The 13,275-nt window shown below is 40.0% G+C and overlaps 1 protein-coding gene across 1 annotated transcript in view; it reads right to left on the bottom strand.

The window, feature by feature from the left end:
* tmc3 (transmembrane channel like 3) overlaps positions 1 to 3,386 on the bottom strand; it is a 44,344-nt gene extending 40,958 nt beyond the window's left edge. The window contains exons 1-2 of the mRNA XM_085165707.1: positions 3,110 to 3,386; positions 639 to 785 (exon numbers count right to left, since the gene is read on the bottom strand). Of these exons, the coding sequence (XP_085021833.1) occupies positions 639 to 785; positions 3,110 to 3,231 (269 nt within the window). The 5' untranslated portion in view covers positions 3,232 to 3,386. The remainder of the gene's footprint in view (positions 1 to 638; positions 786 to 3,109) is intronic.
* Between the last annotated feature and the right edge of the window lie 9,889 nt (positions 3,387 to 13,275).

The raw sequence follows: 13,275 nt of genomic DNA, 5'->3' as shown, positions 1-13,275 counted from the left end.
GTGTATATGTAAGCATTTAAACACTGCAGAGACAATTAACAGTAACAGTATTGTAGAAATTCATTTCACCGAAACAATAATGTGGCGCACAGTGTGACGTCAAAAAAGGCGCACACCTTTGACGCTGCGTTTTCTGCGTTTTTCTCGTCCACACGTAAATGCAAAAAAATCTTTCAAAAATCTCAGTTTTCAGTGACCAAAAACGCCGTTTACGTGTGGACGAAAGGTGCAAACGCATAGAAAAATTTGCGTTTTCAAAAATACCCGGGTACGTGTGGACGTAGCCTTAGTTTTTCGCACACTGCTTCTGAATTTTGGCTGAATTTTTTTTAAATAAGTGGTGTTGTTTGTGTGCGTATGATAATGCAAGGTGGCCATCTCTGTTCGCCATTCTGTAAAAGCATGCCACTCTTGTATGTAATATCAGAAACACTTTTAAATGTAATGCAGTCCTCTTCAAACCATACATATGTATGTATGTTAGCGACAGATAAAAGAATATTTAATTATTGATATGTCTGCAGTATGAGCATATATCTAGGAACCTATATATAGGGTATATACACCATATACACAGAGAATAAGAAAAGCAACAGAGTAACAGTCTACACAGAGATCCCAATCAAACAGATGGTTACTTTAGGACTTTGAGTTTGCGCCTCATTGGCCAGGGCCTAGTCCGAATATTGGCGATGATCTCCTTCTGGTACTGAATGTTCTGGAACATCTCCTCTGGATCATTGCTGTCCACCCTCTCATCTACTTTGTCTTCTTCATCTGAGGAGCTACAGAATAGGACACACGGGCAAAGGGAAATATGGTTCTGTGTTACTCTGTTACAAAGAACGGATCTAAGTGGTTTCAGTGTGGGAAAAAAACATGGCTACAATGTCTCTACTTTGAGATAATATTTTTCATTTGATGTGTCATATTAATCTATGTTTCCAGTCAGGCTCACTTTATACAACCTCAGTTACAAACATTGCTGGGAGGCTGTGTAAAATGTGAATATAAGCAAATAATTTGAAAATGTCATAAACTGAGAACATTTTTAAACGGAGCAAATGTAACATATAAAGGAAAGTTGTGACAGGGATACATCTACAGTTGTGTAGTATTTGCATTTTTTTAACGACGTTCCCTAAACACCTGGGAACTTATGAGACCACTTGCTGGACTTTTGGGAGAGGAATGTTGTCCCGTTCTTGTTTCAAAAATAATTCTAGCTGCTGAACAAAAGTTATAGCTAAGTTGTTTAGGAAACTCCCCAGACCACTGAGAACTTGTGGTCAATCCTCAAGAAGCAAGCAGACAGAAAAAATCCCACTAATTCTGACAAACTCCACGCATTCATTTCTCAAGAATGGGTTGCTATCGGACAGGAAGCTGATTGGCAGCATGTCAGGGTGAATTGAAGATGTGAAGCAGAAAATTTTATAAAACCCAATACTTGTGTCACACTCAAATTTTCCAGCCACAACTGTACTTTTCAGCACGGATGGTGGTTTTCAAAATATGCAAGATATGCAAGCTGCCAATTCAATAAGAACTAATGAACCCCGATCAATCACAAATGGTAATTTAGGGCCCAAGGAAACCAAGAACCACACAGAAGAGGCCCGAGCCACCCCAGACACAACCCCCAGGGGACCGGGTCAGCAGCCATCCCACAGACAGAGACAAATACACATAATGACATGCACAAAGACACACAACCCACTAATGGATGTGCATGAGAACTGGAATTTTGATCTGAGCGATGGACGGATCACAATCCTGTTTTTCAATTATGAATCATTCTTTTGCACATGCAGGTATTTCTAAGTTCAGTTGATTGGGTTACAATCTCGCCTCTGCTGATATTCAAGAAATTGCTGATTTCATATTTTGAAATAAGATCTTGGAATTAATTTTTGCTCCCATCTCTTTTTGTTTCTGCCTGTCCTTTGTGAGAAACCATATTCCATTTATTAAAGCTTGATGAGGCAGCAGCCTCGTGGCATTTCATATGTTTGGTTGCTTTGAGCCGTACGGAGCCAAGTTAGAAGCACCGGGAATGAGATTTAGCAGCTCTAAGTCTTGGGTGTCACTGGTATTCTTGTATTTATGTTTATGTATTCTGCATGTTGAGATATCTAAACTTATTTTAATGTGATTATTGAATTAAACTGAAACTGTGAAGTAGGTTGCAAGTAAATTGTTCAGTTGCTGTTATTTCTATTTATTAATTTTTATTTTATTGATTTTTTTTCCTAAACAAAAAAACACCCTTGTCGATGTTGAATGCAGAAGCAGTGTATTGATTTTCCACAAAGGAAAGATTTCATATGCAGAAAACTATCTGACAAAAACTCTGACCAATATGATTGCCAGATGCAGAACTTACAGCATACAAATAGTGTATCTCCACTGGTTTTCTACCATTAGATAGCCCATTATTACAAATGCATTTGCTATGTTGTTAATTGTTGTAGTAAATTTGTAGTTCACTTTTAATAAGAAAGCATTGAAGAAGACAGCTGTTTGCTGTATCTCTAAAAAGAGTGAATCTAATTGTTCTGTGTTCACACTTATGGTAATAAATGAGTAACATACATTATTTCAGCTGAAATATGCAAAGCAAAAGTCATGACTGAATATATCCCCATGACAGAAGAACAGCTCGATGCAAGCATTTCTGTACACAAACAATATTCACTGTCACAAAGCTATTATGCAAATATGCATTACAATCAATAAGGGACGTCAAATGATGGTATTTTTTCCATATATCATTCATGCAGTACATTTCAAACATCAAACAAAAACTCATCTGTATGCTCTCTGTACCTCTTTGTGTTTCCAGGAGGCAGACTCTTTAATAATATTAATTAATGAGCCAAGCAAAACAAATGTATTTGTAGAGGAATGTAGCAACACAGCACACATAAAAATCTTTGCAGTTTTCCCTTATTGACTTCATTTAAAAAGGAGAAATTTTGTAACTAACGGGAAATTTGAAGCTCTGAACGAGCAGCTATAAACAGACGGACAGAGAGGTCCGAGCAGCGAGGAGTTCCACAAGTGCTGATAGTAGTAAGAGTGAAGAAAGAGCAGCGAGTAGACTCACCCCTCCTGGTGGTCCTGGTAGGCAGAATAAATCCTCCTGGAGGTTTTCCTGATACTCTTGTGTCTCCTGGCTGCAGACAGAGACCTGCTGCTCCCATCTAGAGACTCAGACACTGTACTCATGCTGCCTCTGCTCAGTTGATGTGCACGATTGTGTGTGAATAATCTGTGTTTGTATCAGGGTGAGAGCTCTACTTGAGCACCTGTGCTAGAGCTGTCTGCTGCTCTGGCTCAACACTACAGCAGTACAGGCTGAAACTCACTCACTCAGCTGGCCAGTCACAGTCTACACTGACTGCTTAAAGGGACAGTAACAGAGAGATGTGAACACTCTCACCAAACATATACCAGCTTTCTGCTGATCAATAATTTCTGAAATGGTTCTTAATTTGACATGTGTTCAAAATTCTGATTCATTTGTTTTATTACTATTATATAATATAATAACAAATATATAGTTATAATCAATCTATGTCTGTGAATTGCTGTAACTTCTTAGTTGATTGCTGATCAACTATAAAGTTAATTGCTCATTATTTTTATTCTTGGAAAGAAAAGAACGTTGTTTTAACTCCTCCCCTTTAAGGCAACATTCTTCTGATTGGTTGCCCGTCAGAATCTAAATGCTTGAACAGTAACCAGGTGTTTGCTGCTGTGTTCGTAGCAGGACATCCTGTTCCATGGCCTGTAAGTGGTTTAAAAAATCTGTGTATCACAGGCCTTGAAGCTAACTGGAGTTTTGCATTACTGTAAGGTGTCAGCACAGTCTCAGGAGCACGGAGGAGCTTCCAGGAGACAGGTGTACTCTTGGAGAACCAGACAGGTCTGTAGATGGTTGTTAAGCCATCATCAATAAAGGTATCTGCTCCATTGTGCAAGAAGAAACAGGATGAGACAAGGCAAGTTTATTTGTATAGCACAATTCAACAACAAGGTGATTCAAAGTGTTTTACAGAGACATTAGAAACAAAACCAAATAAAAAGCACGATTTAAAATTGATTAAAACAAGCAAACAAACTAACTAATTAACAAACAAACAAAACAGTATATAAAATCAAAACAGATAAAATCAGAACAGTAGATAAAATCAGTAGTTAAATGTAAGTTTTGAAATTTAAGCTTAAAAGTAAAACAGTGTGGATTTGGTGCTTTATTTAAATGCAGCTGAGAATAAGTGAGTCAACCTGGATTTAAATAAACTGAGTGTTTCAGCTGATCTGAGGCTTTCTGGGAGTTTGTTCCAGATATAAGGAGCATAAAAGCTGAATGCAGCTTCTCCGTGTCTGGTTCTGACTCTGGGAACTGATAAAAGACCGGATCCAGATGACCTGAGGGATCTGGAAGGTTCATACTGGGTCAGGAGGTCACTGATGTATTTTGGTCCTAAACCATTCAGAGCTTTATAGACCAGCATCAGGACTTTAAAGTCTGTCCTCTGACGGACAGGCAGCCAGTGTAAAGACCTCAGAGCTGGACTGATGTGGTCCACTTGTTTGGTCTTAGTGAGGACTCGAGCAGCAGAGCTCTGAATGAGCTGTAGTTGTCTGACTAATTTTTTAGGTAGACCTGTAAAGATGCTGTTACAGTAATCAAGCCTACTAAAGATGAATGCATGGACTAGTTTTTCCAGGTCCTGTTGAGACATCAGATCTTTTATCCTTGATATATTCTTGAGGTGATAGTAAGCTGATTTTGTTATTGTCTTAATGTGTTTTTCTAAGTTTAGGTCTGCATCCATCACTACACCCACATTTCTCTCGGTTGGTGGTTTTTAATTCAATTCAATTCAATTCAATTCAATTTTATTTATATAGCGCCAAATCACAACAAATGTCACCTCAAGGCGCTTCATAGATACAGAGAAAAGCCCAACAATCATATGACCCCCTATGAGCAAGCACTTTGGCGACAGTGGGAAGGAAAAACTCCCTTTTAACAGGAAGAAACCTCCGGCAGAACCAGGCTCAGGGAGGGGCGGCCATCTGCTGCGACCGGTTGGGGTGAGAGAAGGAAGACAGGATAAAGACATGCTGTGGAAGAGAGACAGAGATTAATAACAGATACGATTCAATACAGAGAGGTCAGTTAATACATAGTGAGTGAGAAAGGTGACTGGAAAGGAAAAACTCAATGCATCATGGGAATCCCCCGGCAGCCTACATCTATTGCAGCATAACTAAGGGAGGATTCAGGGTCACCTGGTCCAGCCCTAACTATATGCTTTAGCAAAAAGGAAGGTTTTAAGCCTAATCTTAAAAGTAGAGATAGTGTCTGTCTCCTGAATCCAAACTGGAAGCTGGTTCCACAGAAGAGGGGCCTGAAAACTGAAGGCTCTCCCTCCCATTCTACTTTTAAATACTCTAGGAACAACAAGTAGGCCTGCAGAGCGAGAGCGAAGTGCTCTAATAGGGTGATATGGTACTACAAGGTCATTAAGATAAGATGGGGCCCGATTATTTAAGACCTTGTATGTGAGGAGCAGGATTTTGAATTCAATTCTGGATTTAACAGGAAGCCAATGAAGGGAAGCCAAAACAGGAGAAATATGCTCTCTCTTTCTAGTCCCTGTCAGTACTCTTGCTGCAGCATTTTGGATTAGCTGAAGGCTTTTCAGTGAGTTTTTTGGACATCCTGATAATAATGAATTGCAGTAGTCTAGCCTGGAAGTAATAAATGCATGAACTAGTTTTTCAGCGTCACTCTGAGACAGGATATTTCTAATTTTAGAGATGTTGCGCAAATGGAAGAACGCAGTCTTACATATTTGTTTAATATGTGCGTTGAAGGACATATCCTGGTCAAAAATGACTCCAAGGTTCCTCACAGTGTTACTGGAGGCCAAGGTAATGCCATCCAGAGTAAGAATCTGGTTAGATACCATATTTCTAAGCTTTTCAGCGCCGAGTACAATGACCTCAGTTTTATCTGAGTTAAGAAGCAGAAAGTTAGTGGCCATCCAAGTCTTTATGTCTTTAAGACATTCCTGCAGTTTAACTAATTGGTGTGTGTTATCTGGCTTCATGGACAGATAGAGCTGGGTGTCATCTGCATAGCAGTGAAAATGTATGCTATGTCTTCTAATGATGCTGCCAAGGGGAAGCATGTATAATGTAAACAGAATTGGTCCTAGCACCGAACCCTGTGGAACTCCATAATTAACCTCAGTGTCTGAAGAGGACTCTCCATTTACATGCACAAATTGGAGTCTATTAGATAGATATGATACAAGTTTTTAGGTGTAGAGATTGAAGTTCTCTGGTGACCTGTAATCATTTTTCTTTGGCACCAAACACTATTACCTCAGTTTGTTTTTGTTTAGCTGGAGAAAATTGTGAGGACTGCTAGAGCTCTACAAATGACTTTGAACAGGCCTCTGGTATGAATGCCTCTGACCAAACAGAGAAACAGTAAAAACTGTGGGTGAGCCAAGCAAGAGGGCAGCCTGAGGGTCTGACATCCTATGTGTATGATTATACCGAATCCAGACCCACACCAGACTGTTGGTATTTGACATGTGTTTATAAGGATGCACTCCAATCATGATTTTGATGCATCACAGTGAGCAAGTCTTCTTTTCTGTTCTCAGTTGTGTGAAAAAAAACATACCATCTTTAAATTCCAGGTTATTATACAAACCAGGACATCATAAAAATAATCAGATCTTTAGCGTGTCCTAAAGGTTTCCAGCTAGATGAACAGTAACACATGACATATTAAACTAAGTACACCCATACTGTCACCTTAGGAATTAAGAGGGTATGCAGCAGCCAGGTGCTACTTGATTAATTGATCATCACCAAGTGGCACTCTTCTTCTCTATACAACATGCCCCATTCACCTATTCATTCATTCATACAAGCAGTTTTTTCAATGCTTTCCATCTAACATTCACACACATTCACATTTTGGATGCATCAGAGATCAACTTGACGTTAGTATTTTCCCCAAGGATATTTGGCATGCAGATGGGAGGAGCCAAGGATTGAACCCTACCCTTCTGATTAGTAGATGACCCGCTCCAACTTGTGAGCTACAGAACTCCCCCTGAGACTACTTCTCAAAGGGAGGCCCAGTCAAAGAGCAGACCTAAGCCTAACTGAACTGCACTCATCAGGCCTTAGGAGAGCTGAGCATAAATGAACTTAAGTAAAGCTGTAAAGTACAGTGGCCCAAAGTTCATCCACAATGATGTAAAAAACTGATCAAATCATACATGACTACTTAAAGTGACTTCAAGTTCTTTCTACTAAACATAGTAGAAAGAATATAAAATGTTACAACTAAGTTAGTCCACTTTATTTCTTTTTATCATGAGTTAGTTCTTATATATCACTTTTCAAAGCACTTCACAACATGCCTCATTGAAACGAGCACTTTTTAAAGGAGTTTTCTGTCCAACTTGGGGTCCTATATCTTGCCCAAGGACACTTTGGCATGCAAACTGGGCAGCTAGCGATCCAATCACAGGGAAAGAAAAACATTTAACTTAGGCGTTTCTCTTGGCTTTAATTGACCCGAGCAGTGGATTAACTTTTACACACATATCCAATTTTTTTGAACGGCAGTAATAAAGTAATTTCATTTTCAGTTGGCTCCTCGTTCTAGCAGATGTCTTGTTTAATTACTGACTCTAACTACACACTGTGGAGTATTTAAGAACAGCGTGAAACTCTCACTGAGGACAGATTGCAGTTTCTAAGCACAGAAAAAAAAACCTTGCGTATACAACTTAATCAGATTTTGTGAAAACTGTGAGAATGTACTATTGCACCAGCCTTTCTGCCTGTCTTACAAAAAAAATGTAGTGTTTTATTACAGTGTGCAGATGTCACCATGAAGGTTTGTTACACGCACAGACATATACATATACACTACCAATCGAAAGAACTCCCCTATTTGTCCAGTTATTTATTGCAATTTAAGTCATTCAAGTACATTCAAGGTAGGTGACCTGCTAGAGGTTAAAAAAAGTTAAGGTTAACCAAAACTGAAACATAATGTATATTTCAGAATTATACAAAAAGGCCTTTTTCAGGGAACAAAACCTGGGTTAACAATTTAAAGCTCTTCTGCAGCAATGGCGGTTCATGAAGCTTTGAAAGCTGGTGTGAGTGATTCCTACAGGTGTTCCAACTTTTCTGGATTAATTACAACCCCCTCTGTCTGCATAAAGCAGTGTTGGAATACACTGTGGTACCATACCCTCATCAGAATCAATTGAACAGTATTGTACTGCAGAAAGTAGTGTGTTGGCGAGAAAAAGGCAATTAACAATGGAATTTCTTGATAACAGACGATCATAACACCTAAAAATGGAGATCTTTCCTACAGAGAAATTTCAAAGAAAGTCAAGGTGTCAGTGAGTACAGTTTCCTTCACCATCAAAAGGCACTCAGAAACAAAGCCACAACTGAATCAGAGTTTCTGAGAGTTAACAGCTTGTGTGATAGGCGGCTTACAAGGACAACAGCTTCAAGCACAGCTTCATAGTGGTCGTAGTAAGAAAGTCTCAGTTTCAACTGTAAAGAGAAGACTTCAAGCTGCAGGTTTGACAGGACAAGTTGCAGCAACAAAGCCATCGCTAAGACTTCAGAATAAGACAGAGGCTTGCCTGGGCATGAAACACCACCATTGGACTACTGAAGACTGGAAGAAGGTATTATGGGCTCATCAAACAAAATTTGAAATCTTCGGTTCATCACGTAGGATCTTTGTACGCCATCAAGAAGGTGAAAGGATGGTTCCACAGTGTGTGCCATCAACTGTCAAACATTGAGGAGGAAGTGTGATGGTCTGGGCCTGTTTTGCTAGATCCAGGGTCGGTGACTTGTACAGAGTGAGAGGCACCCTGAACCAAAACGGCTACCACAGCACTCTGCAGCACCATGTAGGACCCTCTGGTGTGCACCTACAGCAAGAAGACCCAAAACACAAGTCGAAGCTATGCCAGAACTACCTCAGGAAGAAAGAACAAGATGGTGAGCTTGAAAACATGGAGTGGCAGCACAGTCTCCAGACTTAAACCCCATCGAGCTGGTTTGGGATGAAGTGGACAGAAGACTGAAAGCAAAGCAGCTACAAGGTCCACATTTATGGGAAGTTCTGCAGCAGATATGGGAAGAACGTCCTGAAGAATATTTGATTTCTGTTTTAGAAAGAATGCCACAGGTGTGTTCAGCTGTTATAGCTGCCAAAGGTGGCTACTTTGATGAGTCAAAAGTTTATAATAGATTCTGGTCTTTAAGTCGATTCCATGATTTCTTTTTTAACTCCCATTGCTTATTTGGACTATGCTTTCATTTCAGAGTGCAATGAGACATTAAACTGCATAATTTTCAACAAAAATTTGAAAAATTGGGGCGTTCTAAAACTTTTGACCGGTACAATATTGAGCTTCATGTGGTCGTCACCTGAAATGGTTTTCCAACAGTCTTGAAGATGTTCACAGAGATGCTGAGCACTTGTTGGTCCTTTCACCTTCACTCTGTCGTCTATCTCATCCTTAACCATCGCCGTGACCTTAACCAACCATGACTTGGTTTAGGTCAGGTGACTGTGGAGGCCAGGGCATCTGGCGCAGCACTCCATCACTCTCCTTCTTGGTCAAATAGCCCTTACACACCCTGGAGGCGTGTTTGGGGTCATTGTCCTGTTGAGAAATAAATGATGGCCAAACCTAATGCAAACTGGATGGGATGGCTTGACCCTGAAGGATGCTGTGGTAGCCTTGCTGGTTCAGTGTGCCTACAATTTTGAATAAGTCTCCAACAGTGTCACCAGCAAAGCACCCCCACACCATCACACCTTCTCCATTCACAGTGTGGTTCGTAGCTCTTCCGTGATTAAAGAGTTAGTGGATGAGCAAAACAAAGACGGGAACACTATTTTGTGTGGGTTGTTGTGTGTTGGTTTTTGTGGTGTGATGTGCGGCTGACAGCCGAGAGCTGCAGCCAGAATAAATCAAATGGCTCTAACACCGAATCTGTGGTCCCACTGTGTCTCAGTCATACCACAGTATTATTTTCGGGTCTACCTGACAATATAAAGCGCCTTGAGGTTACTCTATTCAATTTAATTCAATTCAATTTTATTTATATAGCGCCAAATCACAACAAAAGTCACATCAAGGCGCTTCATAGATACAGAGAAAAACCCAACAATCATATGACCCCCTATGAGCAGCACTTTGGCGACAGTGGGAAGGAAAAACTCCCTTTTAACAGGAAGAAACCTCCAGCAGAACCAGGCTCAGGGAGGGGCGGGGCCATCTGCTGCGACCGGTTGGGGTGAGAGAAGGAAGACAGGATAAAAGACATGCTGTGGAAGAGAGACAGAGATTAATAACAGATATGATTCAAATAACAGGTATGACTCTACTTGGCTGTTGATGTAAATGGCTGTCTGTATCTCTGTGTTAGCTCTGTTTTATTTTTCAAAGAAATAACACATACATCATGAGCACAATACATGAGTCTGTTAGCTTGTGTAAAAAGGATTAACTAGGTATGGTGCAGCCATATTATCGTTTAAAAAAACGGCTCAGCCCTAAAAGAGTTTTTGATATCACTCCTCTAATATGGATAATGAATAAATATCATAATTCTTGATCACAAAGCTTTTTCTGTAGAAATGACCATGTCTGTGTGAGGACCTGCTTAGAGATACTAACATCTGTGTCCTTTGCTGAGAATTAGAAGTCATCCAAGCAATCACACTCATGAGTCCCATCAGCTGTAAATTATATTCTCCTTACTGCTGCATAAGCACCTGAATCCAGTCTTAGTATTTGATGTTCTCCACATATTTTAATGTTTACCTCTGCAGAGATCATGACGTTTTAAAGATTAAACTGATTAATCACCTCTACAGTAAACAATCCATTTTGACCTGAGCTCAGTCCTCCTGAGAGGAGAACGATCATTTCAAAGTGGATTTTCCTTGTGAAAATGATACGATGAGAGCATTGCTCACAGGTTTGTTTGAGGCTATTTTTTCCAAAATAGAACAGGAGGATCATGCTGACCAATGGAAATCAGATTGAGTCTGCTGCAGTTTTTTTGTTCTGTTATGAGCTGAAAGGAAATGTGGCAAACAATTTAAAACCTAGATATTACTCACACCTGCTCAAAGGTTTGGAGTTATGTTAAATAGTCTGTTTTTAAAAGAAAAACATTTGTTTTCATTTGATAGAGGACAAAACTGATCAGAAATATTGAAAATTAATTATAAATCCTTGATGTTGTGTAATGTGATTCAAGTTTAAAATGTTAAAGACTAATCGCTGTCTGAACAAACATTAATTCATCAGAGCCAAAAAGTTCATATCAGTGTTTTGGGGAAAAAATGTCAACAACTAAGATTAATGATGCCACTGGAGAAAATAACAGAGACTGCTTGACTACCACTGTACTTGCCAATGAGTCAAGTACTAACCAGGTACCAACTACTAAATCACTGTTTGCTTGGGGATGAAATTAAACTACAATTAAGGTAAAACTACAATAAAAATTGGGTACTGTTCATTTCTTTGTAGAAGAGTAGTCTTTCTAAATGAACTCCATTGTGGTGCTAAAGTGTGGTTAGCGGCTCAGCTGCAGAGTGAGAAAATCACAGTATAGTGGATTTTCTATACGTAAACCCAGAGAAAAACTTTTTAAATATTTCAGCTTTTATTTTGATGGTCAAATATAACTTGGCCATGTGTTTGAGCATCCATCCATCCATCCATCCATTTTCTACAGCTTATCTGGGGCTGGGTTGCGGGGGCAGCAGCCCAAGCAGGGAAGCCCAGACCTCCCTCTCCACAGCCACCTCCTCCAGTTTATCGGGGGGAACACCAAGGTGTTCCCAGGCCGAGAGATATAATCTCTCCAGCGTGTAGATTTATGTGCCTTTCAACAGATATTTACATGAAAGACACACCTAAAACATTTGTTAATGGGTCCTTTCAATAATTCAGTTTTATTTATATTGCACCAAATCACAGCAACATTGTGAGGTAAAGACCAAAAACAGAGAATGACAATTCCTTCATGGGAACTCCATGAAACAACATCAATCACAGAAGTGTTTATTTTAAAAGTTTATCTCACACACACACACACACACAGCCATAAAGACTTCAAGGCTGAGAGAGAAAGGGTGACACAGTTGCTATGGTACAAAGGCCATTGAGAAGAGGGGGGGGGTGGGGGTGAAAAATCCTGCTGTTTGGGTCCCTGTGAAACATAATTTACGTTCCCAGAAATGAAACGCTCCTGTGCAGTCCTCAAAGATTCGGACGAAATGGATGATGTATGAACCTGCTGAATGCAAAAAACAGCGAAAAGACCAGAAACCAGAAGTATTTTGTGCTTCAATAATGAATTGTGCAACACATTAGCAAATTCATTTATGAATTCAATTTGTAGTTATTTGAGAGACAGACTCAACTTTTTGCTTGTTGAGCTTTTTGCTAAAGCATATAGTTAGGACTGGATCAGGTGACCCTGAATCCTCCCTTAGTTATGCTGCAATAGGTGTAGGTGGCTGAGGGATTCCCATGATGCATTGAGTTTTTCTCCTTCAGTCACCTTTCTCACTCACTATGTGTTAATAGGCCTCTCTGCATTGAATCATACTCGTTGTCTGTGAAGGTTGTCATTCAGGTCATTGTAGTCTAAGGAGCTTGGAGAGAAAAGCATCTGGACTTCTTTAGGTTTCTTGAAGACATTTTACCTTTTGTCTGAGAAGCTTCTTCAGTTCTAAGAGCAAATAGTCGTAGAGAGTCCCAGATTTTTTTTTTTTTTTTTTTTTTTGGGGGGGGGGGGGACACTCCCATAGTGCTTAAAATTTTGCTCTTAGAACTGAAGAAGCTTCTCGGATGAGAGGTGAAACGTCTTCAAGAAACTTAAAGAAGTCCAGATGCTTTTGTTTCTGAGCTCCTTAGTCAATCATACGTGTTATTAATCTCTGGCTCTCTGCCACAGCATGTCTTTATCCTGTTTTCCTTCTCTCAGCAGATGGCCCCGCCCCTCCCTGAGCCTGGTTCTGCCGGCAGTTTCTTCCTTCCCACTGCCGCCAAAGTGCTGCTCATAGGGGGTCATAATTGCTGGGTTTTTCTCTGCATGTATTATTGTAGGGTCGACCTTACAATACCTTACAAAGCACCTTGAGGCGACTGTTGT

This window comes from Neolamprologus multifasciatus, chromosome 1, assembly GCF_963576455.1.
Source record: "Neolamprologus multifasciatus chromosome 1, fNeoMul1.2, whole genome shotgun sequence".
Taxonomy (NCBI): Eukaryota; Metazoa; Chordata; class Actinopteri; order Cichliformes; family Cichlidae; genus Neolamprologus; species Neolamprologus multifasciatus.
This window is presented reverse-complemented; position numbering and strand designations above follow the sequence as displayed.